General features: G+C 37.8%; 1 protein-coding gene across 3 annotated transcripts in view; it reads left to right on the top strand.

The window, feature by feature from the left end:
• phyhiplb (phytanoyl-CoA 2-hydroxylase interacting protein-like b) overlaps nt 1-27,679 on the top strand; it is a 34,787-nt gene extending 7,108 nt beyond the window's left edge. The window contains exons 1-5 of one of the 3 annotated variants that reach the window (XM_056245919.1): nt 14,843-14,986; nt 21,740-21,936; nt 22,085-22,259; nt 25,058-25,175; nt 26,990-27,679. In XM_056245919.1, coding sequence (XP_056101894.1) covers nt 21,772-21,936; nt 22,085-22,259; nt 25,058-25,175; nt 26,990-27,527 — 996 coding nt within the window. In that variant the 5' untranslated portion in view covers nt 14,843-14,986; nt 21,740-21,771 and the 3' untranslated portion in view covers nt 27,528-27,679. Of the gene's footprint in view, nt 1-14,842; nt 14,987-18,087; nt 18,278-21,739; nt 21,937-22,084; nt 22,260-25,057; nt 25,176-26,989 lie in introns of those variants that run through there. The other 2 variants (XM_056245920.1, XM_056245918.1) reach the window with 2 other exon arrangements.
• The last annotated feature ends 279 nt before the right edge of the window (nt 27,680-27,958 follow it).

Raw genomic sequence — 27,958 nt, 5'->3', positions numbered from 1 at the left:
CCACACAAAGTTTGGAGGTCTGTAGCTATTGACTTTGCAGAAAGTTGCACAGGTGGCAACCTATCACGGGACCACTCTGGAATTCACTGAGCTCCTGAGAGCGACCCATTCTTTCACAAATTTTTGTAGAAGCAGTCTGCATGCCTAGGTGCTTGATTTTACACAACTGTGGCCATGGAAGTGATTGGAAAACCTGAATTCAATGATTTGGAGGGGTGTCCCAATACTCTTGGCAATATAGTGTATGACAGAGATGAAATTTCATGAACTGACTTATTGCAAAGGTGGCATCCTATCACACTACCAAGTTTGAATTCTCTGAGCTCTTCAAAATGACCAATTTTTTCCCAAAATTTTTTTGTAAATGCAGATTGCATGGCTAAGTGGCTATACACCTGTGGCAATGGGTCTGATTGAAACACCTGAATTCAAAAATTAATCTTTGGCCAGAAATATGTTCAATAGGTCAAAAATGGACTACTGTCCGGATGAGGTAACATCAAATGGAGTGTATGATTATGTATAGAAAGTTCAAAATCAAGGACTTTTGGCCAGAAATATGGACTACTGTGTGCTGATGTAACATGAGAAGAAATCTATGGGAATGTATAGTAAGATATACCCTTGGAGGACTCTTTGGCCAGAAATAGGTTCAATAGGTTAAATATGGACTACTTCCTGACTGATGTAACATCATAAGTAGTCTATAAGTATTTATAGAAACTTAGAGTTCTAGGTCTCTTTGATCAGAAATAAGTTTGGCTGATGTTACATCAGAAGGAGTCTATCATTATTTACTCACTTTGGTGTTGTTCAAATGCCGTATGACCTTTCTATTTCAGAACACACACAAAAAAAATGTTATGCTGGTCAGGATTTTGGCTAAATAATAAATTAAACATATTTTTCCCCCCACCAAACTCTACCATATGCTTTTAGAACACTTGGGAAATACAGCATGGGTTGAATGGGATCATTCTGGGATCATAGATCTGCATCTTTATTGTTAAAGCTTAAAGCTCCAGTCCGTAACTTTTTTAAGTTAAAAATAATCCAAAATAATTATATTAAAAAAAAACTTATTCTGCCAGTGGTCAAAACTATCTGCTTGCCATAGCTAGATTCAAAACGGTTAGCTTATAATAATGATTTTTAATTCCAGTGGTACTGGTGGGTTTCCGCGGGAAATTCGAGCATGTCTTTGCGTAATTACGTCACACCCGTACACATAAAGAAGGAGTTTCGGCTCCTTCGGCTATACTGCGCGTGACGAGATGTTTAGATGTATAGGCTTTTCTCGCAGCACTTTACAATATTAAACTTATGGCATTCAGGAAGATCCAAACAACAATCATCAGTGTCAACTGGAGATTCAGCAGTTATAAAACCCAAAAGACTTCGTACTTCGGATTTAAGGTGGCTAGAGAAAGAGAAAGAAACCGTCTCATGCGAACACAAGGATTTAACATCGGCGGGGCTTTTGAAAAGTGCGTGAACTCCGTGTTTTGAAGGGGTTCAAAACGGAAGAAGAGACGGCTTTTTTCTGCTGAACAAGTAAGACATTTCAATAGTTCAATCGTGTAACAGTACGTTTTCTTAATTCACACAGTTATGGAGTTTCCTTTGTTGTGCCTTTCTCGTTTTGCTATTATGGAGAATATGAATTCTGAACTACACAGGTAACCATAAAACACATTAAATTTAACATTAGTCACGCAATGCTGATGTTGTTAACATGAATTTGAGAACAAAGTAGGCTATAATTTGTACGATTGCTGTAAATCGCGTTGATTAAATCTAACGAAGCTTATCATGTCGAATGCTTTTTCCCCCTTAGTTGGTCAGAACAAAAATGGATGTTACTTACTTGTTCAGAAGACATTTTCTTATGAAAATTCTTATGTTGGTCAAACTTTCAAAAAGTGAATCTGTGATTCTGTATGACAGTATCCACACAGCGCGGTGACTGACAGCAGCACTCGCCTCAAAGCACTGTGTTCATCCGCGCTGTTTCATGCCGATTTACAACCCACGTAAAGATGATAATTCCGCGAATCACTGCAGTTACAGATTTCGAACAGAGAGATGGCGACAAAGAGGAAAAGTTACGGACTGGAGCTTTAAAGGTAGTCTATTCACTATTCGCTGCTATTATATTGATGAGCACAAGCATTTTTCAAAATATCTCCTTTTGTGGTCTGAAAAAGAAAGGTCATAAGACATTAGCACAACACCAAGGTGAGTAAATAATGACTGCATTTTCTCTTTTTTGGGGTGAATTGTTCCTTTAAATTTTGAGTATACAAACTTTTTAGGAAACTTTATCACAGGGGTTTTCAAAAGTTTTAATGCCAAATATGATTCCTAAAATATAAAGGCAGCTACATACTGTACATCCATGTATAAAACTCAAATTCCAAAACTCCAAAATTAAATAATGTGATTTGTTGTCTGCATTAAACCAAAATAGACCAAAATTCCATTTCTAATAAAAGCTTGAGACTGTGCCCTTCAGCTCCAACTTTGTATGTTTTTCCATCACCTCATGCACAAACATCACACCAAAAGAAACACCATGCCAGGCTTGCTTTTCTCAGATCGCATCTCTTCTCGTGGTGTTATATCACTGGCATCACATGCTGCGTGTGTGTACTGTTCAGAACGTATCTGTCTAGTGTTAAAACGGTTATATGTCGCGTTCCTGTTCTATTAAGAGATTCAGTCATGTGATTGTTCACTCTCACTCTATATGCCCCTTAGACAAGCTCATTGTCCACTCATGGATAAAGACTGAACAGTAACACTTTACAATAAGGTTTCATTTGTTAACATTAGTTAAAGCTGCAGTCCGGCATTTTTCCTCTTTGTCGCCATCTCTGTTCGAAATCTGCAATTGCAGTCATTCGCGGTATTATCAACTTTACGTGGGTTGTAGTTCAACACCCTCGACACGGCACACCGCGGATGAACACAATGTTTGAGGAGAGTGTGCAGCTGTCAGTCACCGCGCCGATGTGGATATTGTCATTCAGAATCACAGATTATTCTTTTTTTACCGGGAAATGTCATCTGAACTAGTAAGAAACATTCACTTTTGTTCTGGTTCTGACATTGCAGTAAATCGCGCTGATTAAATCTAACAATTGCTTATACAGCAAGCATTGCGTGACTACATCATGTAATGTCCTTCCGATATTATCCTTGTTTTTCGCATGGGTCCGGTTGCAGTCTCTTTTTTTCTGTAGCCACTCCGAAGTCCGAACGAAGTCTTTTGCATGTTACAGCGGGTGAGTCTCTAGTTGTCACTGATGATGATCGTCGTTTGAACCTTTCTGGATCCGCCATCAAATTGATAAGTTCAATTATATCAAGTGCTGTGAGAAAAGGCTATAAATCTCTACCTCCAACATCCTCACACGCAATATAGCTAGCCGAGACTCCTTCTTTATGTGTACAGATGTGACGTAATGACGCAAAGACATGCTCGAATCTCCCACGGAAATCCACCAGTACCACTAAAATTAAAAACATTAATACAAGCTTACCGTTTTGCATCGAGCTAAGGCAAGCAGATAGTTTTGAACACTGGCTGGTTATGTATTTTATCAAATATGTATTTTGGATAATTTTTAACCCAAAAAAAGCTACGGACAGCAGCTTTAATGTATTAAATAACATGAATTAACCATTAGCAATACATTTGTTATTGTATTTGTTAATTTTTGTTAACGTTAGTTAATAAAAATACAACTGTCCATTGTTTGTTCATGTTACTTCACAGTGCATAAACTATTCTTTACAAATACAACTTTTGATTTTAATAATGTGTAAGTAAATGTTGAAATCAACATTAAATAAGATTAATAAATGCCGTAGAAGTACAGTTCATTATTACTTCATGTTAACTAACTAATGTTAACTAATTAAACCTTATTAAGTGTTACCGACTGAACATCAACTGTGTCTCCTCATTTAATCCTGGCTGTTTTGTGTAGTTTTTGCATGTTTTGTTGAAAGCGGTGAACCAAACTTGTTTATTGTGCAAAATGCTATAATACATTAAATGCATTGATATTACCATGAACTGTACATACCCAACAATATGTAGAATAATTAACATGACATAGATAGACTGTGTAAATTGTGTAAATGCATAAACAGCACAAGTGTGGTGTAATAGACCAAAACATAGAACAAATACTGGTCAAATACTGTATAAGTATTCCTGTAGCTCAAACAGGAGAGCATCCGCCAAGGTCATGGGTTTGATTCCCAGGAAATGCATGAACTGATGAAAAAGGAAGGTATACTTTGAATGCAGTGTAAGTTGCTTTGGATAAAAGCCTTTGCCAAATGCATAAATGCATACGAAATGTCTAAATATGGGCCATATTCATGATGATGGATTTGAATCATGATGGATTTGTGCCCAAATATGGCAAAGATTGATTGAAGAAAGAAACTAGGCCTAAAGATTTAGGAAATATTTTCTTCTCGCTTTTAAAAGCTGACAAATCAAACTACCTTCTAACGATACACAAATGACAAATATATGGGAATTTTTTGCATACTGAGTGTTTTTTCCCTGCTTTCTGCGGCCCATTTCCATTCACCTGATGACTCAGATTAGAAACAGAAACCGATTAGTAAATACTGAACAGTATGTCTCTGATGCTCTCTAAAAACAGATCAGCCTGTTATAATGATGAGGTAAGAGCCATAACTGATACTGTACAGCAACCTTGAACAAAGACACAATTAGAGCAAAAGAGACCATTCAAAGAGGTTTTATGTTACCCAATACTAACCAAAAGCCCAACAAGGCCCAAAATAGACCAGTGGAGACTGACCTTTGTGTTGAGGAAGCCTGTGTCAGTGCTTGTGTGACATTGTGATTTTATTCATTACTTATTAATTTCTCACTTTTACAGCATGTCTTTAAAACGCATTTACTGTTGCGTAGAAAAACACTTTTCTACATTTGTTATGTCAATTGTAGTGTACCTTAAATCTTAAAAGTTTTTTTTTTTTTTTACTGTATTTGCAGATAAAATATTACTGAAATAAAAGGCCACTTTTAAAGAGAGTAGATTTCCATGACTGTTTCATAACACTTTTCTACAGTGCTCTTTGTAATAATGATCATAATAAAAGTTTTACTTTAAAGTACAACTTAAGGGTAAGGTAGTCAATTTTCGAAGAGGCTAGCAATAGCGAGCTACCTTTGAAGACATAAGATCCCATTCAGAGCGTCTCCAAAGCCACGTCTCATTCAAAACACATGAATGTGTACAGCAGGGAGCAAACAAAAGCATCACGAGAGACGGCGTTAAACTACCTCGCGTCTCAAAGCACATAACATTACAATAATAATGAACATAAATAACTTGACCTGAAATAATAAGAGCACTGACCTGTACCACCTGACTGCTGCAGGTTAATTTCACCATTGATAGTTTTGCCATTGGAACGCATACATTTGAATCACAAACCGCTCAAAGTATAACGTCACGGGTTTCCATCTCTTCCAAATTACAGTAGTTCTGGCATGAACAGAGCATAAGCGTGTTGTTTTGGTTCAGGAGGAACTGTAAAAGGCGGCTGCTGTTTCGGTTGTGGTGTTCAGTGACTGACGTCTGTCTAACTCTGCATAGCATTAAACGTGCTGATGACGTCTGACATGTGATGTCTGTGCGAGCAGGTGCGCGGAGTTATGGAAATACATTGACAGGCAAGTAGGATATTGTATCGGAACGAATGCAATGTGTCTTTTACGCCTTCCACAAACGATATTTATACATTTAGACCACTTAACTTAGTGATTGCTATGTAAAGAGACTTTCAACCAGCATAACAAAAATGTTTCTGGAACAAATCGCCTACCCTGCCTTTAAGTTATTATGTTTTAATAATCTTTTGTCATGCTTAAAAGAAGTAGACGTATTTTGATGTGTTGGTTAACATACTAAAACACGAGTAAAGTACTTGATTATACATTTAACTGTAGTGTGTTATTTGTTATTACATTTACAATTTAAATTTTTTAATTAAATTTATATTTTAAATTGTCTTGATTGTGGCTTTTTTAATAACAAATATATTTAAGTACATGGTATACAAGTTTTAACAGAAACTACATTAAAGTATATTTAGTTTTAGTACCATATACAGTATTTTAGTACTATAAATGCTTGTCAGTATATTCAGTATAATATTAAACAATATTTCAAAAACAATAGAAGTGAAAATGAAATTACATATAAAGATGTACCAAAGACTTACTGAAGTGGGTTGAATAAAGCGTTCTGTAATTCAACTAATTGAATTTAAATACACTCACCTAAAGGATTATTAGGAACACCATACTAATACTGTGTTTGACCCCCTTCCGCCTTCAGAACTGCCTTAATTCTACGTGGCATTGATTCAACAAGGCGCTGAAAGCATTCTTTAGAAATGTTGGCCCATATTGATAGGATAGCATCTTGCAGTTGATGGAGATTTGTGGGATGCACATCCAGAGCACGAAGCTCCCGTTCCACCACATCCCAAAGATGCTCTATTGGGTTGAGATCTGGTGACTGCGGGGGCCATTTTAGTACAGTGAACTCATTGTCATGTTCAAGAAACCAATTTGAAATGATTCGAGCTTTGTGACATGGTGCATTATCCTGCTTGAAGTAGCCATCAGAGGATGGGTACATGGTGGCCATAAAGGGATGGACATGGTCAGAAACAATGCTCAGGTAGGCCGTGGCATTTTAAACGATGCCCAATTGGCACTAAAGGGCCTAAAGTGTGCCAAGAAAACATCCCCCACACCATTACACCACCACCACCAGCCTGCACAGTGGTAACAAGGCATGATGGATCCATGCTCTCATTCTGTTTACGCCAAATTCTGACTGTACCATCTGAATGTCTCAACAGAAATCGAGACTCATCAGACCAGGTAACATTTTTCCAGTCTTCAACTGTCCAATTTTGGTGAGCTCTTGCAAATTGTAGCCTCTTTTTCCTATTTGTAGTGGAGATGAGTGGTACCCGGTGGGGTCTTCTGCTGTTGTAGCCCATCCGCCTCAAGGTTGTGCGTGTTGTGGCTTCACAAATGCTTTGCTGCATACCTGGGTTGTAACGAGTGGTTATTTCAGACAAAGTTGCTCTTCTATCAGCTTGAATCAGTCGGCCCATTCTCCTCTGACCTCTAGCATCAACAAGGCATTTTCGCCCACAGGACTGCCGCATACTGGATGTTTTTCCCCCTTTCACACCATTCTTTGTAAACCCTAGAAATGGTTGTGCGTGAAAATCCCAGTAACTGAGCAGATTGTGAAATACTCAGACCAGCCCGTCTGGGACCAACAACCATGCCACGCTCAAAATTGCTTAAATCACCTTTCTTTCCCATTCTGACATTCAGTTTGGAGTTCAGGAGATTGTCTTGACCAGGACCACACCCCTAAATGCATTGAAGCAACTGCCATGTGATTGGTTGATTAGATAATTGCATTAATGGGAAATTGAACAGGTGTTCCTAAAAATCCTTTAGGTGAGTGTATATAAATTTTAAATGCAATATGTTTTTATGTAATTGAATATAACATGCAATAAAGTGTCTAAAACATTCAGTTCACACACACCAAGCATATTCTTTTAAAGTCGGCATGAAACGGAATTTGCAATAGTCTGTTCTTCCCTAATGTGTCTTATCGGAGTGAACGGTTTTTCGAACAAGAAAAAATGTAGGACGGAACTTGATTTTGTCCGTCGGGAATTGATGGGATTGTTGAATCGCTCTCGTTTGCTATTGCTGCGATCTGGCAGGTTGTTTTGATTTCATGGTGACTTTTTGGTGAAGTATATTATTTATGTATATTTAAGTACTCTTTAAAAGTATGCTAAAGTGTACTTATTTTTTCACAAGGGAATGACTTATGTAGATAAGTGTTCTAATTTCAGCCATGCACAACAGGTCTTTCAGCAGTGGTTGGAGAGCTTTGGTTTGGGCAGGTCGTGTTCTGAGGTTCTGAAGGGGTGTCAGGTTGATAAGAAGGCCCTGCTGTGAGGACCATATGCTTCTGCCGTCCCACCGCTGTCATGAGCTCTTCCTGTACGCACAGTAGATCAAGCCAGGGCTTCCTTAACAGCCAATATCTCAGAGTCTCGAACAACACAGGCCTGTTTCTGTCAAGTCCACTGGAAGTTCTCAAATGGGTTTTACTTGTTCAAGAGAATTATTCACACCTTAAATCCCCTCAGACCAATGTACACTGTAAAAGATACAACCCACTTTAAATTAAAAATGTATTTGTGGTCAAGAGTATAATATTTTTAATGTTTAAAAACATCTAAAATTACAACCAATGGAAGATGGGAGGAGTGTTCAACAGGGAATCTACAAAAAAATTGCAATCAAATTTTAGACTTTTTAAGGACTGTACACATAAAATTAATATTGTATGTTCATACAGAACAAATCCATATACAATCTCAAAATAAATCATGTATCTCAGATTAATTTACTTGATTCATTCATTCTGATTCATTCATTTGTGCTGGGGCTCATATTCAACTGCAAGTATAAAATACTCGAGACATCTTTTATATTAAATATATATGTATTTACACTGGTTTATTTACTAATAGGGGCTAAAGGCGCACTGGGGTAAACATTTCCTTTTATTCTCCTCTAAACCACTAGATGGCACAAAAACTTGAGGGAGATCAAATATTCTTGCAATAAATCTATATCATATTACAATATAAACACCATTAAGTACAGATTGTCATAATTCATCAAAAGTAAATCATAAGCAATTGCTCGGCATAACAGTATTCATTGATTGCGAACTGCTCTGGAACCGTATGCCTTTAGAATGTGAAGCAGTGCCGCATTTTGACTTTGAATCGCACAGCACTCACATCTATTAAATTAAAAACATGGCCTTTTGACATTTTATAATCACATTATTCCTGAATACAGTTTTTTCAGTCCAAAAATGTAAGACCTATTAAAATGGTAATTAACTCTTTCCACACCATTGATGGAATTTTCCGTCATTTATGAGACGACGCTTCCCTGCCATTGACGGAAATTTCCGGCTTTTCGTGTTTTCACTGTAAAACGGTAGGGGGCGCTATGACACATCTTCTGAAAGAGTACAGAATCTCCTGATCCAAACACATGTGAATAAGAAGCAGAAACCAGCTATATAATATGTAATCATGCATATGAAATATAACGCGATCATCATTATTAAACAGCATATACATCAAAACTGCGTAATGCTACTGAATGAAATGTCTACTCCATCTATGTTTCTATGTTTTGATCATCGTTCTGAATCCGATCTGGATGTAGTCTTTGACTAAAACGTGTTTTTCTCAGCTTTTTACACAGCATGTTGCTTTTTTAACGAAACTTAGTGTTGATAAAAAAAAGAATAAAACTTTTTAGGTAAAGGCTCTGTTCTTTCTTTTGATATATTGCATCAGCAGATATTCATGCAAAAAAAAATTAAGAAAATAATACATTAAGTTTTAAATGGCACATTTCAGCTTTAAGTAAAATCAAAGAGGTGCCAAAGTGACAACCCAAATTCACTGTACTTTTTCAACCACTTCTGAAGAAAATGGAGCTGAAAACAAAGTCATTTGATATGATAATAAGCATTACTCCAAGATCTATTTTGCCTAATATTGTTCTATAAACGTGACGCACCCATAAATATCCTGAAACGCTGACCCATCAGAAAGCCTCACAGCAGAGATGCAAGCAAGAGAGTTATTTATGATTCAGTGGCTAACCCCATCTAACATCAAAACAGCTCAGTGAAAACGGATGTGTCCACACATTTACCGCTTGTCATCATCCTGATGACGCTTTAGCTTTGGTAAAAAGGCACAGAAAAAATCAGCCATTCTAGCAGGATGATCCATCTCTCCCCGAGGACCAGTACACTGGTAATAATCTGCAGGAGCAATTTAAGCCGTGCATCATTAAGGGTTTCGCTTAATTGCTGTTGCTTAAGATCCTTTGATTCTTGACAGCTTTGAGAAAACGTGACTTCATGCATTAAACTGACGGCTATAGGCTGTATTTCATGCTGTTCACACAGTTTCTGCTTGCCTGAGGTCAGAATGTCCTACTCTGTCTCAAGAGAACAGCTGAGCCCCTCAAATAGTTATGATAACATAGCCTGCAAGGTCAAACAAAAAATAATACAAATCCTGAAATAAAGCCATGTGAAATGCAAGGGACTTTAAGCAACGGTTCCCGATGGAACGGCAACGGCGACCGGAAGTAAACTGTTAACTGCCATATCACTAAGCAACAATAAAGAGGACAACATAATGGATCATTTAATCATTTGACAAAGTACAAAAGCATGTCATGTAAAAAAAAAAAGGGCAAGATAAGGCTTGCTTTTTGCATTAAATGATATACAGATACAAATAAAAAGCCCCATAACCATAAAAAAGTACATTTATTTATCTATTCTGTCACATATTAACGACTAGAGATTATGAGTTATAGGTTGAAGTCTCATTGGGCCAAATTCATAACGTTTAAAAGTGAAGAAAATTTGGCATACTACTCACTTTTCATTATGCTTCTATTTCTTGATTGCATTAATTCACTTATTTCTGTTTTATTTTGTCCACTAAATTTCATTTCAAGATAGGCCTGTTTCATGTCGTATTTTAGGAGGTTTTCATTTTAAGGCATATTTAGGTATGAATGCTTTTAAAAGTCAAATATACATTTCATCATATATTTGATGAAAAATACAATAAAAACAGTTATATTGAAATATTATTACAATTAATATTACAATTTTAAATTGTATTGTATTCCTGTGATGCAAAGCTGAATTTTCAGCGTCTTCAGTGTCCAATGATCCTTCAGAAATCATTCTAATATGCTGATCTGCTGCCCAAGAAACATTTCTTATTATTATTATCCATTTTAAAAATCTAAATATTGTTTTGTGGAAACCATGATATCGGACTCTTTGACGACAAGGAAATTCAACAACATTTATTTTAAATATAAATTTCCTGTAACATTACAAATGTAGCCTGTTAGCTGGCTCTTATAAAGCAACAATTTAACCTGTTAACTGGCACCCCCCTTTTTTTTTTGCATAGACATAAAAATCACTATCCAAACTTAAATGGTTGTAATTCAGGAATGCTTTGGAATATAGACCTATGGCTGGTCTTGTTTTAAAGAAGACATTTTCCAGATTATTGTAGAAGCCTAGAAATGATAAAAAATGAAACAGCAAAAAAGTTATATAAGTTTGAGTTTATGAAATGGTGTAATGTAAAAATATAATTATTAATATTTTATATAAAATATATATATTACAAAATATATTTTACTCTAAAACTGCAAGAAAATTAAAGACAAGAATCTGAACAAGTTGTATTCCAAATTTTAGGTTGATATCTAAAAAAATGAGCTTTCAGTAAGATTTTATTTGGGCGCAGTACCCAACTTTTTCACTAGACTCCATTACTGCCCATATAAGGGCGCCTCCATTTTCATATATGTTTTGAGTGATTTGAACCATATATTTCCATAATTTTCATACAATTTATGAAGTAGACATCCTATTCAGAAGTAGTATGGGTGGTTTGGCAGTATTTGATTTGAATTCAACCTCTAATAAATGCATAAAAAGACTACGTTATAGCGTTATAGCTCGCAGCCAATCAGAAATCGAGAATCCATACATTTTTCTTTATATTTAAAACATTTTCAGACCTTTTTTTCTCATAAAATGGAATTGATGTTATCTTTTGAACTCATGGCATGAAAACAAACTGAGGTTTCTACCAATCTTTCATGATTTTTCGTGTTTATTGTTATTTCAAAATAAAGGCCTAAATACTCCTAATGAATATGAAATATTCTTGTTGCAAATTGATAAATTACTGCTCCTCTGTAATTTATTTTAGATAACAGCCACCAAATATGAAAACTAGAGATTTTAAGCTTTCAAATGATATATAGTTTGGCAATATTACCATGGCCGTAGCCAGCTATGAGGTCACCGAGGTCCGGACCTCGGTCATTTTTTTACATTCAAAAATAAAATGTCAAGCTCTCTGAATGATTAATTAGCCGTGTTTAAACCACCTCATATGAGTGTTTGCAATTCATGTTGCTGCGAGAAGCTAGCGCAGTGAACGGGGATTGAGCGCGTTGTGTGAGTGAGGGCGCGAGTGCAGCCTCCGTGTTGCCAGATCCACCTAATGGAAAGGTGTCATAGTTTCCTGGACCTGTTTTTCTGATTTAACGTGACACTTTAGGAAGTTATTAAAGTGGAAAGTTGCATGTTAGGGTTAGTGATATATTAATCTTATTTCCAAAACACAAGCTTTGAACTTATTTCGGATTCTTATTATTATTATTTTGTTTTGTTTGCTTGTTTTTCGTAGCAATATCTGGCAACATTTTACTGTTTCTCAACTAGCAATCTATTCAGTCAGCATATTTGTGTTTGATCTGTGTGAATTACAGAAATATAAGACTTGCTAGACCTACTTTTTTCTATATTTCTTTGCACAAAACTCTCCAGAAAGTGCCATTTAATGGTTTATTTTTCAAAAAAAATCCTGGGGGGGCATACCCCCGGACCCCCCAAGTTAGAGACTAGCCTACACCACACATAATTAAATCCAAATTTAACTCCAAATTTATATATATATATAGGCTATGTCAAATTGCTTTTTTTTTTTTTTTTTTTTAAAGGGTCGCAGCTTAATGTCCATGGGGGAATGTGGTTCCAATGGCCTAACCATTATTATTGCACAATTCTTTACACAACACCCCGGACGGACCTCACTAATTTTAAAACCCTGGTTACAGCCTTGAATATTACTTTAGGTTTTTACTAAGATATTATTGTTTTAAACATGCAATGGCAAATGGTTTAGGCAGGTTAAGACATCCCTGTTGAATAAAAGTATTAATACATTTTTTGAACGATTGTTTCCCCTAGTATTTTTAGGAGAAATAAGTGAGACAAAGTTTTAGCTTGAAATATAACTAATAGCCTCATTAAGACTCCTGAGCAGTGAACGAGGAACCTCTGGAGTTCTTGTTAGTAGTGCAGAGGTTTGCGTTTTACCAGCCGATGTTTCACTTACTCTGCAGTGTCTTCCACTGCATAATTAGCACTTTTATTTCTCCATCTCTGTTTTCGTGTCAGCGCCCATGTCAACACTTCCTTGACCAAACTGAACAATATGTCATTGAATTTGCACTGTAAGAGCTCTGAGGATCTCATCTCTGCAGCATCTCTCCCCTCTGATTCAACACATTAAAGAATGAAATGCTGCTCTATTTATAGCCTTGGGACCAAGGACTGATGAATCTTTAATGCGCTGTCTCAGGCACAAGAGTGGTCCAGTAATACCCGCACCCTGGAGATATTAAACTCCATCATCCTTGCATCTTAAGTGGGAATTGAAGAAGGAGAGGTTATATAAACATGGACAGCCACTGGGTTTTGGGGGAAGAGCTCTGTGTGTGTTTTAGTAGAGTGATGTGGTGGCCGTAACTTTAAGACATGACCCATGAGGCCAGCACTTCAGAAACCACTGACACTGATCAATTCAGTGTCAGTGCTTGGTATAGCACAAACTGATAGATGGCCAGGTTCATTTAGTGTGTTGTGTCATAGTCATCCAATCATAGATTTTGTTTTGCACCTTTTGTAACCCACCAGTCGCAGGCTTTCGTCCAGCATTGACCAGCATCAAACACAAATGGCCAAATACAAATGTCGCTCATCATAAAGAATTAACGTGTTCATCCACATGCGTTTATTTGACGATGGCAGTGATGCCGTTAACTTTGGCTCTGGATTTCATCCACAAGTGTTTCATGAAAGGCTCCATCGCTGCATCATGTTTCCCGTTTATTATTCATTAGGATGAATGCAACAAAGCAATCCCTCTCTTTCCTCATGCTCCAGAGCGGTGGAGGGCTGCTGAGGGTCTTTTTTCAGCTCAATGAGGGTGTTGTGGCGCTCATGGAGTGGCCCACCAGAGAATGTCGAGGATGAAGATGGCCATTGTCTGCGGTCTCATGCGTTCACTCTGTCCATTGTTGTCTGGTCATGTGAGGATGCCAGCGGATGTCGTCATTGTGTGGCCGGTGTGAGGAGTAGAGTTGTAGAGTTTCTATCCATCCATCCATCTGTTTGAACAACTGCCAAGAAAGGTCTACATCGTTTCAAGCCACAAAAACGTCAAGTCTCTTCAAACTGCCCAAGCACTTTAATTACACAAGACTTCAATAACCTTCAACTTCAAAGTAAACTTCCAGGCAAGGCTTTGTCAAACCAACATTCAAAGCTTGACTTGATCAACTTGCTCTAGTTATATTTGGAGGTGTCAGAAGGTCTGAAGTCTTTGTGATGTCTACCACTTACTGTGAAAATGTGAGTGTCACATTCACAGAACATTCACAGAACGGATTCCTACTACCACAATGGCAGATAATCTCTAATACGCTGACATCCGGTATAAAAATGATGTCACCTTTTGGAAATATGACAGACGGTGTGAACGGCATAGTGAGGGGGAGGGTGGGATGCAGACCTTCACTGGAAAGTTTCCCCTTTCCTAATGGAAGCTGGTGACCAGATTACCCAACTGAGACAAAACCCATCTCTCTCTCTCTCCACGCTCTGAAATTTCAATCCAGCGCTGACCTGCGGTCAGTCACCGAGTCCAGCTGATGACATAATCCGGGCTCCTCCTATGGGAGTGCGCTATAGGCTTGCAAAACAAACACTAAAGCTGCTCTAAGCCAATAGCGTGCGCTTTAGGCTCAGGGTGCGTTGAAGACGGGTCAGTGTGCTGGAGCTGGACAGGAGACCATGTCCACTAGCCTTGGCTACTGCATTACACAAACCTGCTGCTCCTGCCTGAAGGAGTCCAAGAGAGGACGACGTTCGTCCAGCTGGTATGTGTAGTGGTTTCTGTCCTTGCGTTTAATCTCCTGTAGGCTTAGGCTTTCGCATTACCAGTGGTTTTTGTAGTCTGTTCTGAACAATTATTACCTGGAGCGGATGAAAGCCAGAGAGAGTATCTGTGCTCATTAGTGAAACAGATGCGATGACCTTGTGACTGATAAATAATGAGTCTATGCTAATGAAACGCTCCAGTGCTTCATCCTTGGAATAATTCTGCTATTGTTTTCCCAGAAATGTAATTATTGATTTCTTTGTGGATTAGTGATGTGATTTCCAAAAGGAGAGGGCAGTTTATTTTAGGACAATTAAAGGCAATAGAGGATGTTATTGATGCAAGTATAATGGGAATATGGAGATTTGTATGGATTTGTTGTATATATGTATAAGCTTCTTAATTTAAGTTACATGAGTAAGCCCCATAACCACACTATCTCCAATCATGGATAGAGATTTCAATAGCACTTTTTTTGGCAGAAGGAGGATCCCCCGTGCCTACATATCACCCCATTCAAATGTCCTTACAAGGAGAAAAGACCAAATTTAGCATTCCTAGTGTATAGCAACTGAGGCTTTGCTAAACTGAGTTTCCTGTGCATGACTGTGTGTCCGGATCTTTGATGATGATTCTAGATGACAAGTTATTCGTGCTGCTTGAGTTGTCATTCACGAATGCAAGCCAACTTCTTATTATATATGCTGTAAATGTATACAGTACCAGTCAAAAGTTTGGACACATTTGACTGAATTTGTTTCTTGAGATGACTATTTATGCTTAAGTGCTTCGTTTTGTATAAAAATGTAAATTCTGCACAATATGCTAAAGTGTAATAATAATAATAATACTTCTATTTAATACTGTTATTCAATATATTCATTTAATAATATGAATAAATATTGTACTATTATTCAAAATAGTAATAATGAAGAATTAGAATTGTGTCCAAACTTTTGACCGGTACTGTACAGCATTTTATGCCATCTGTGAGTTTTTGGCATGCTCAGAAAGATGTGCTGTTTGTCCATTAAGCCTGAGATTACTCACTTTCCCCCCACAGAGAATCTAAATTGTGAGCAGTTTGGCATTTTGATCCTCTTAAGGTTTTTTAGGTGTAATTTGAGTTACAGCACGCTACACTGTGTCCTTGCATTAATTTTGTTGGATAAATGTCCTTGATGATATTTTTAAATGCGACATTGCTTCTTGGTAAAATCTCATAACAAGGTTACGTCAGTGGTGGAATTATTTGTGCCTGTATGGTGACTTAAAGTATGCATTCACAAAGCTTTTTATTTGTCTCACAAAACATGTCAATAGCAGGTAATATTTTACAAATGTAATAATAATAATAATTAACGAAACAAATACAATTATTCATTTTACATAAAAATAAGCCTAGTTTTAGTGGCATTTAATCTTTATTTTTTTTATTTTTTTTAGTAAAGAAAAATAATATTGTCATGAGAGAAATGCAATTTTTTGTAAAGTATTTACAGTACTGTTCAAAAGACTTTAAGGTTAAAGGAGTTAAAGAAAAAGCCACATCTGACACTGGCAAATAAGAGGAACAAATTAGAACGAAAATAATTTTTTATGAAGTTTAATGGGATAGTTCACCTAAAAATGACAAAAACGCACCCTCATGCGGTTCCAAACCTGTATGAGTTTCTTTCTTCTGCTGAACAGAAAAGAAGATATTTTAAATAATGTTGGTTATCAAACAGTTGATGGTAAAAAAAAAATCCTAAAAATCTTTTAGTTCTAAGTGGTCCTAAAAGTCTTTTCCCCTTTTTACAATTATTCATGTCAAAAACTGTAGTGCTGCTCAATTTTATGTTAAAATCATATAAAGCAATTGTGTTTTTCAGAAAATTTGAACTAAACTGCTCAATTCATATGGATCTCTTTATGAACCTTTTGAAGCGTCAAAGTGTCAGTTGCTGTCAATGGAGGGGCAGAAAGCTCTCAGATTTCATCAAAAATATCTTCATTTGTGTTCAAAAGATGAACAAAAGTCTTACGGGTTTAGAACAACATGAGGATGAGTAATTAATGACAGAAATTTCATTTTTTGGGTGAGCTAACCCTTTAAGTATGATATATATTCCTTTGAAGTTTGTGGTTTAAAGGTGAACTAAGTAACTTTTTTACCTTAACCGAACAGCTTTGGAGTCATTGTAATGTTTATATTACTGATTTCGTGTTGAATGGTGGTCGTCTCGCACCCCCCTGGTGCCTGTGAGCCGCAAAACCACCCTTGCAACTTTGGGCTGTCTGATACTTTGGAAGTATCCTGTGATATCAGGTCTCGCGAGGTAACAAATTGCTTTACGGCAAAAAACAGATCTGATAAAATTCTGATAAAATGAGCATCAAACAGAAATAACCCGGCGCTGTATACATGTGGTGTTCGAGACGCACATACAATACAGACTGCCGACAGTTAAACAGGGCGCGCGCAGCTCTTAAAGGGGCCATACCTTATTTCCACTCCTTACAGCGTCCATCCTACTGAACAGGTACCGGTGTACAGGGGGAGGGGATCCGGCCGTGAGTGCGAGCCATCTCTGCGTGAGTGCTATTCACGACAGTACAAGTACTCCACAGCGACTCTAGGGGTCGCTGTTTGACAAAAACGGAATTCCTACTTAGTGCTGCTTTAATGTCCCGGCATGTTTTAGTGAGAGTTTAATGTGTTAATGAATATAAATGCCTTTATTGTTTTACTGTAGCTGTGTGGGTGTGTAAAGAGAGCTGAGCTGCTCTATATTAACATCTCACAGTATACACTGGAAAATGAACAAACCAATAAACCTTATTCTTAGTCTCTTAGACCCTCTGGTTGGGAATTGGAAATTGTGAATTCCTTGTGAAATGAAACTAACAAGTAACAAGTTTTTGCCTTTTCATTTTGTAGTTGAAAGCATCAAAGCGCTCCACGAGTAATTCTCAGCTGAGATAATAGTGTAGCAGTGAGACAGTAGCGGGTGTCAGAGCGCTCCTCCCTAACGTAGGCGAGCTCTTGTTATCTTGAGTCTTTGTACTGAGAACGCATAGTGCAGGCGAGAGATAAAACGAGAAATGATTCAGCGCTGGGAGCTACACTATAAGGGTCTTCCTATGAATCATTCATTCAGAAGCTCTCTGGTGGTTGAGAATTGAGAAAAGCTCGCTCATCTATAACGCTCCATCTGAAGAGACACAGGAGGACGTCTCCCTTATGGTGCCTTCATCTCTCTTTCTACGCTGTGTGTTTGCACACCGGTTTTAGCTGACTGGGCAGGTAATGTGTCTGCAGTTCTGCTCCCACAGCCATTCTCTGTCTTTTTCTCTCTCTTTCTTTTCAGTTCATTCATTCGCGTCTCCCTAAAGAGCTGGAGTGAATGAACAGGACCATCTCGGCGCCAGGGTTTAGGGTTTGTGTTCAATAGCTAAACCTCCTCAATTCAGACGTCTAGTTGACCGTACCGTACCTAAAAAAGGGCCACATTTTTCTTTCCAACAATTGGTCAGTGAAAGAATGCGCTGAACATTCAGGAAATTGTCAAAGTCAAATTTGGGAGGTCAAACATTATTGAGTATAATCGAGTATATCGATTATAGAGGTTTGTACACTTTTTATGCAACCCTGTTTCTGAATTTATTATTCATTGGCAATCGACAAACTTGTATTTCCCATAAAACTACTTACATGAAACTTACATAATTATTTGATCATTTTATCTTACAGTAACTGGGATGACAGGGTTGAATGTTGACCTTGTTGAATACGGTCAACAGAGAGTTTTTACCATTCTGTAGAAAGAGTCCACATGATGTCACTTCCTGGGTGTCACAATTTAAAAAATGTTTACATTTATTATGGTAAACATTCAAAAATCATGCAGTAACAGGAGTGAATGCAAAAATGTGGGACTTAAAAACTAAAATGTATTTGATTAGTATAGGGTAAATAATTGTACTACAATATAAATTTAATATATTATTATAACACAATTATGATATTGTTGTATGCTTTAATTGTCGGGTTGAGGTTAGAAGAACATTGGAGGTTGGACAAGCTAAAATCACTGTATTAAGGGGGGGGATGCAGACATTTGTAATGTTTAAAAGTAGGTCATTTTAATGCTAAGTTAATCTGATGTTAGGTATTAGTTTATCAAACAACTAATAGTTCACACAACAAAAGCATTGTTTTTGTGCCTAATTTTTTTTAAAATGTCATCAAGAAATTTATTTTTCTTGATGTATGGCAACACATACTGTCAGGTTACCTTCTGTGTGTTTTTTATGTGTTCATAGATAGGGATATCATTTATAGGAATCAAACACGAAATTATCTCTAGTAATTTGTGATAGTTATGTTTATTTATATATTTCATAATCCCATATTTTTGCCAGAAATACCTGTAAATTTGTCATTATAGGGTGTAACAGTTCTGAAATGTCCGATATTTATTTTTTCATACGAACAATTTCAAGTGAAATATGAAAAAGGTATAAAACATTCATTATTAATTATTTGAAAAAATGTTGCATGTATTATTTTAAATGTTAAATGTTGCATGTATTATTTAAAAAAATGTTGCATGTATTGATTTTATTTATATGACCATAAATTACGGAGTATTTTAAGTCTATGTTGCTGCTATGTGAAAAAAAAACAGCAAAACGCGCCGGCGCGTTTGCCGTCCCCAGAGGGTTAAACATACATTATTAATTATTTTATCAATATTTTAGCAGATTAAGTTGCTAGTTCGACATTTAACATGCAGTAAACAGTAAATCTGTGCTTGCTTTTATCTTGCAAAATGTCAGCATAATATCCAATACACATAGATGTTATATATAATATTGGTTTGCACTTTATTTAACAGTGTGTGCACTAATGTGTACTTACAGCGTACTTACCTAGGAAACTACATGGGTTACGGTTAGGTTTAGTTATTACCCAGTTATTATAATTAATATAAGTACAGTATGTATATGTGGAACAGGACGGTGAATTAAATTGCTACCGAATATTAAAGTGTCTTTTTTTAATATGCCGTAATTAACATGTTTCATGACATTGTTTGTTGGTAATTTTTCCCATCTGTGGACTGAAGAGGCTAGAGACTGAATGCTAGTCATGCTAGTTTTCATTTAGGGCTGCAAGCTGTTTCGCTGATTCGATCTTCTACAGGTCTCAATGATGACTTTGTTTTCTTCTGATTTATTTTAGAGCTGAAAGAGAAATGATTTGAGCTGGGCTTGATGATTACATGATAAAAAGCAACACATGAAAATATGGTGATTGCAATTTGTAGTCTACTAAATTTGAAAGCATGAATCAACCGGAACAATTGCAAATCCAGTCAAGCAGTTGATGATTAAACAAATCAAAACAACAAAAACGTACTTACTTAATCCTAGGGTCTAAGCGTCAGTGATCAGACTTTCAATTTTTATGTGGCAGACAATAAATCAGATACATTGCTACATTGAAGGAGAGACCAGAGCCAAATGCAGAATTTAAATTGGGCTCTTTTTTAATTTACCACCTAGCAACCAACTAGAATCTAGTTGAATGTTATTCCATCCACACCTACTGAATCATACTTTCATTGCCCTTTCATCAACTCTCATCATGGATGAAATAACCCAGTTGTCTAAAAAAGCCCTTCGCCGCTTTGCCCTGCGGCACATCCTGCAAGTCAATAGTGGCAGTGTTTGCTATTAGTGTGGTAAAGTTCAGTATTGACCTGGATAAAGGTCGGACTGGGAATTTCCTCTTGAAAACATCTTAGTGTTAACATTTTTTACCTTTGCTTTACATTAATCTGTAGTCACTGCTAGAATCACACATTTCATACAACTTTATTCCAAATATTGAATCTCTTCAAGACTCTATGACTTTACAAGCACTGTTTTCTTTCCTGTGTCTACATCAACAATGCCTTGCTACTAAAAAAAAATTATCGTAGTTTTAATAGTAAACGACTGTAAAAATGCTACAGTAAAAACCTGCTAATTGGTTAACAGTAAATTCCTTCACTACTTAGAGTGAAAAACGAATAGATCTTAGTGGACATTTTATGTAATCTTACTATAAAATACTGTTACTGTACAAATTTTGCTTTGAAAAAGACATATTATAATTTATGCAGTGAAAAAACAAATTGACATTCCCAGAATTCTCTGTGTGACATTTCACATTTAATGTTTTTTTCATTCAAATAACTGTTTTTACATCAGTTATGTACATTAGGGTTTTATTCTACTTGTGTTTTTAACAATTTAATTTAGAGTCATGTGAGTTACTATGATGGTGTTTTGCATTTGTGAGCATTACACTATATAGATTGTGATGAGTATTTACCTCAGCTTATGGAAAAGATGAATTTAGATTAGTCAAAATGGCTTTCTCTTTGCCATCTGTATTTTAAAGTGGTTGTCAAAAAGGATTTAAGTAATTTAATATATTAACATTATTTGACTTAAAAACATTTTTTAATGTAAATTCAAGGTTGTACAGTTGTAAATTTCACAGATTGTTTACAGTGTAGCCAGAGGAAAGTGGTATCATTTGAGCATTTGATTGTACCGATGGGTTGTGCAAGATGAGTCACCAATATTGTTGTTTTAAATGTGTATATGCTAAAAAAAAAAAATTCTCCACTTTCAGGTTGACAAAATAAGTCAAATAGTTATCCGTTTCTGTTCTTTCTCCCAACATCTCTATCTGTCTTGTTGTGTCTCTCAGGAAATAAGTCCCTGGACAGTGGCATCGCCGAGATGGAGGAACTTCCAGTTCCCCAGAACATCAAAATCAGCAACATCACATGCGACTCCTTTAAGATCTGCTGGGATATGGACTCCAGGTCCAAGGAACGCATCACACACTACTTCATCGACCTCAACAAGAAAGAAAACAAGAATGCTAACAAGTTCAAACACAAGGTGTGTGTCTGCAGACCCTCTATATTTACCTGTCCCTTCACAGCCTGGCCTGTTGTATGCAAAAGCTGATCTTCAATAACATGTGTTTGCAGAAAGAGAACTGCAAGAACATGACTGTCCAGTCTCATTCATTATCTGTCTTCTCTAGGACGTCCCAACTAAACTGGTAGCGAAAGCAGTTCCTCTGCCCATGACAGTGCGAGGACACTGGTTTCTGAGTCCACGCACCGAGTATACTGTGGCCGTTCAGACCGCGTCCAAACAGGGCGATGGAGACTACGCCGTGTCGGAGTGGAGCGAGATCATTGAATTCTGTACAGCCGGTGAGATGCACATTAAAGCACGGTTTCCCAAATGGGGTTTCATGAGTTGATGGAAAGCTACTCAGACAGCAACATAGTGTCGGCCCAGATCCGGGCCACATCTGTTACATGCGGATTCAACGCGTACCAGACGCGGGCCGGATCTGGGCCGACACTATGTTGCTGCTGTACACTCATAATAAAAACAAAACATTGTGCTTTTGTAAAAATAAAGAAAACAAAAAGGATGTTGCTTTCTGCTGTCCCGGTTTACTTTCCGTGAAGTTTGTGGAGCGCAAAACTCTGCATATAGGCTACTTGTCACACAGTTTTTACTTTGTTTTGTTAATCTGTATTTAAAGCTGCAGTCCGTAAGTTTTTTGGGTTAAAAATTATCCAAAATAAATTGAGCAAGTACATAACCAGCCTGGTTAAAACTCTCTGCTTGCCTTTGCTCGATTCAAAACGGTAAGCTTGTAATAATGTTTTTAATTCCAGCGGTACTGGTGGATTTCCGTGGGAGATTCGAGCATGTCTTTGCGTCATTACGTCACATCTGTACACATAAAGAAGAGTCTCGCTAGTAGGCTATATTGCGTGCGAGGATGTTGGAGGTGGAGATTTATAGCCTTTTCTCACAGCGCTTGATATAATTAAACTTATCAATTTGATGGCGGATCCAGAAAGGTTCAAACGACAATCACCAGTGGCAACAGATTCACCCGCTGTAAAATGCATAAGACTTCGGAGTGGCTACAGAAAGAAGATACTGCAACCGGGCCCATGCGAAAACAAGGATAAATATCGGAAGGGCATTAAATGTAGTCACTCAATGCTGATGTTGTTAACATTAACAATTTGAGAACAAAGTATAATTTGCATGGTTTGACGTGATATGATAATCGATCGTTATATTTAATCAGCGTGATTTGCAATGCTTTTTTTTTGCAATGCCCCTTAATTGGTCAGAACAAAAGTGGATGTTACTTACTTGTTCAGATGACATTTTCCGGTAAAAATTCTTATGTTGGTCAAACTTCCAAAAAGTAGAATCTGTGATTCTGAATGACAGTATCCACACCGGCGCAGTGACTGACAGCCGCACATTCTCCTCAAAACATTGGATTCATCCGTGCTGTGCCGTGCCGTGCCGTGGCACAACCCACGTAAAGTTGGTAATTCCGTGAATGACTGCAATTGCAGATTTCGAACAGAGATGGCGACAAAGAGGAAAAACGTCAGCTTTAGGTTAAATATATTTCACTTATATTTATTCCTTATATATATATTATTCCGTTTTTCTCCATTTACAGAAGAGCTTCATGTGCGTGATGTGACGATGTAATCCTCAATTTCTGTTGTTTAAGCTGCTATTTGCGCATGTAAAACTGAACAAAACAAATGTAGGTATTTATAATGGGTTACAGACATTTATACATTCTAATTTAATTTAATTGAACATAATTTTGTCGGTTAACAGTTAATGATTGGTTAACGTCGGTTGTCAGGGAAACCTAAACCTCCACAAACCTACACTCACCGGCCACTTTATTAGGTACCCCATGCTAGTAACGGGTTGGACCCCCTTTTGCCTTCAGAACTGCCTCAATTCTTCGTGGCATAGATTCAACAAGGTGCTGGAAGCATTCCTCAGGGAGTTTGGTCCATATTGACATGATGGCATCACACAGTTGCCGCAGATTTGTCGGCTGCACATCCATGATGCGAATCTCCCGTTCCACCACATCCCAAAGATGCTCTATTGGGTTGAGATCTGGTGACTGTGGAGGCCATTTTAGTACAGTGAACTCATTGTCATGTTCAAGAAACCAATTTGAAATGATTAGAGCTTTGTGACATGGTGGAAATAGCCATCAGAGGATGGGTACATGGTGGCCATAAAGGGATGGACATGGTCAGAAACAATGCTCAGGTAGGCCGTGGCATTTAAACGATGCCCAATTGGCACTAAGGGGCCTAAAGTGTGCCAGGAAAACATCCCTCACACCATTACACCACCACCACCAGCCTGCACAGTGGTAACAAGGCATGATGGTTCCATGTTCTCATTCTGTTTACGCCAAATTCTGACTCTAACATCTGAATGTCTCAACAGAAATCGAGACTCATCAGACCAGGCAACATTTTTCCAGTCTTCAACTGTTCAATTTTGGTGAGCTCTTGCAAATTGTAGCCTCTTTTTCCTATTTGTAGTGGAGATGAGTGGTACCCGGTGGAGTCTTCTGCTGTTGTAGCCCATCCGCCTCAAGGTTGTGCGTGTTGTGGCTTCACAAATGCTTTGCTGCATACCTCGGTTGTAACGAGTGGTTATTTCAGTCACTGTTGCCCTTCTATCAGCTCGAACCAGTCTGGCCATTCTCCTCTGACCTCTGGCATCAACAAGGCATTTCCGCCCACAGAACTGCCGCTCACTGGATGTTTTTTCTTTTTCGGACCATTCTCTGTAAACCCTAGAGATGGTTGTGCGTGAAAATCCCAGTAGATTAGCAGTTTCTGAAATACTCAGACCAGCCCTTCTGGCACCAACAATCATGCCACGTTCAAAGTCACTCAAATCAACTTTCTTCCCCATACTGATGCTCGGTTTGAACTGCAGGAGATTGTCTTGACCATGTCTACATGCCTAAATGCACTGAGTTGCCGCCATGTGATTGGCTGCTTAGAAATTAAGTGTTAACGAGCAGTTGGACAGGTGTACCTAATAAAGTGGCCGGTGAGTGTATTTAGGCTGTTATTGGTTAATATTGACTCATATTGACTATTCCAATACATTTTTCCTCTCTTTTTTGTACCTACAGATTATTCCACTGTTCATCTCACACAGTTGATGGAGAAAGCTGAGGTCATCGCCGGCAGAATGCTGCGGTTCTCAGTCTTTTATCGAAACCAGAACAAGGAGTACTTTGATCATGCAAGGTGTGTGCTTCTACCGGGGTAACAATACTAAATTACTAAAGAAACAGTCACGTGTATTTCGTCCTAAACCTTCCTTCCTGACTTTCTTTCTTCTGTGGAACACAAAAGATTAAATTCTGAAGAATATCCTGGCGGCTCTTTTCCATAAAATGAAAGTGGACTGGGTCTGTAAAGTTTGAAAAGACATATAAAAAGCATAATTAAATTTAAATTGTTATTCCTTGAAAATCTTCCCCTCCACCAGAGCTCTGTAAAATATGCAGCTTCAGGTTTGATGTCAGTGATGTGTGTTCATGAGACGTGAGAATAAATGGCATTTGGCTTCATTGGTATCAGACCATTCCCTGTTCATTTTTATTAATAAAAATAGGGACCAATATATTCTTCAAAATGACCTTTTGGGTTCCACGGAAGAAAGTCACACATGAGTGTGAGTAAATGATGACGGAATTTTCATTTCATATGAATATTCATTTTCACCATAATAGAAAATTCCAAAACGATGAATTGTTTTAAAAAAAATTTAAAAACGTAGTTCTCTCTATGCTAATCATCTTCCTTTCTATCTTTGAATGTTCTTTTACGTAACCCCAGTGATTTAAATGACTTCTGTACTAATCTAATGCTGTCCTGTATAGTATAATTTGATGAAAATAGCCATTACACCAGTCTTTATAGCAGAAAACTCAATTTGTTCTGTTGAATTTGATGCATCTAAGGTGATATAATAAGTCTATAATGAGCTTTTCCATGAATAAAATGAATACGATTTTAGATGCAAGAGGCACCTTGGAATCAAATTAAATCCTTCTGAAAAGCCTCATTACAGTCAAAAGTAGTAAAAGGGAAGGTTTTTCTTTTCCCTTCAGAAATCGTTTTTTATATATAACACTGACTCTGAATGTAACACTTCAGTGAGATATACAGTATCCATTGCCTTGCTTTAAGCAAGTCATTAAATCCCGTTTCACATGAGTGAGTGAAAGCCTATCGATGCTGTGCATGCATAACTCAATTGGTTCTGCTTTGAGTTTATTATATATCAGTATTATAAGTGATACGTTTCAGATAGGGGTTCAACCTGTTTATATCACTTCAGCTTTATTTGCCACATTGACAAAGAGCAGGTCTAAACCCTCAGGTGATAGTAGGGAGGAAAAAGCTCTCTAAGAATTTATCAGAAGACAGTTAAACGATATTTTACACAAAAAGGCTATTTGTTATGGAAGCCTATATCTGAACAAAAGGATATGTTTAGATTAATGTTCGAGCTGCTCTTTTTCCATAATAAAAGTGAATTGCAACTGGGGCTGTCAAGCGCCAAAAAGAAGTACATCATACCAATACTATGAAAGTGGCCAATGAGATGTTCTCTTTTTAAAGTCTTTTGAAGCCAAATGATAGTTTTGCTATTAACTTTACAGTTTTGCCAGTTTCCATTAAAAAAATTTGCAGTAATGTATGTATTCTCCATCTACCACAGGTTACTGGTTTAAGGTGGTTAAGGTGTGGTCACATTAGCAAAATTTCACGTTCATTATCTATCGTCAGTAGTGTCGCGGTGAATCCACGTGACCAAATTGAACCTGTTGTGAAATCTGTGTGGCGAAATCTTTTGCCCACACGGGAAATTCCCTGTAGTGTGAATTCCTATTGAAAAGACTGCAACTGAACCAGATTAAATGTGAACGCACCGCACCGTTAGTCACTGGCAGTAAAGTTTAGTGCAAAAGGCAGGAGAAAATGGTTTATGTAACATCTGATCTCACCTTCAAGAAGTGATTTGTCATTTACAGTGAAGTTTCTTGTTACAGGGAGGACCAAAACAACAAGATGTTGCCGTCAGTGAAGGACAACAGTGGCAGCCATGGTTCGCCCATCAGCGGGAAGCTAGAGGGCGTCTTCTTCAGCTGTAATACCGAGTTCAACACGGGCAAACCCCCTCAGGACTCACCATACGGCCGTTACCGTTTCCAGCTGCCAGCCGAGACGCTCTTCAGTCCCAAGACAAACCTGTATTTCGCCGACTTCTACTGCATGTACACGGCATATCACTACGTCATTTTAGTGGTCGCGCCGAAAGGCTCACCGGGAGACGAGTTCTGCAAGCAGCGCCTTCCAGCGCTGGATATCGGTGACAACCGTTTTATGACGTGCTCGGAGGAGGAAGATGGCCAACTGGTGTTCCACCACGCGCAGGACCTTATCCTGGAGGTCATCTACACCGATCCTGTGGACCTGAGCCTGGGCACGGTAGCTGAGATCAGCGGCCATCAGCTCATGAGTATGTCCACAGTCAACGCCAAGAAGGATCCCAGCTGCAAGACCTGCAACATCAGCGTGGGACGCTAACCTATGAAACTGAACCCTTCTGCTGCCTTGAACGGCACAGAAAAATCGCCTTCTCCTTTAGCCGTCCTCCTTACCCATTGTCCTACCATCAAACTTATCCATAATCCATTCCCAGACAGCAACATAGTGTCTACCCAGATCCGGGCCACATCTGGGACGACACTATGTTGCTGTCTGGGTAAGGATCCTTCGCAGCATGTGTCTCACAGCTTTTGACAAAAGGCTCTTTTTCTTTTACTAGCTTATGGATCTCGACCCGGGGTCAGGTTAGATATGTCGTTTTGTGTTGGGATGTTGACCTGTCAATCAAACTGCTTCTTTAACCCCATTGGCTTTCAGACCCTCCCATTAGAACGTGGCATTGTAACAGTTTACCAAAGTCTACACAAATTGCTCATTAAATCACAGCAGTCAGTCGATCGACAACCATT

Source organism: Rhinichthys klamathensis, unplaced genomic scaffold, assembly GCF_029890125.1.
Source record: "Rhinichthys klamathensis goyatoka isolate OS25496 unplaced genomic scaffold, OSU_Roscu_1.1 h1tg000035l_1, whole genome shotgun sequence".
NCBI classification, from domain to species: Eukaryota; Metazoa; Chordata; class Actinopteri; order Cypriniformes; family Leuciscidae; genus Rhinichthys; species Rhinichthys klamathensis.
Note: the sequence above shows the minus strand (reverse complement) of the source record. Positions and strands in the feature narration are given on the sequence as shown.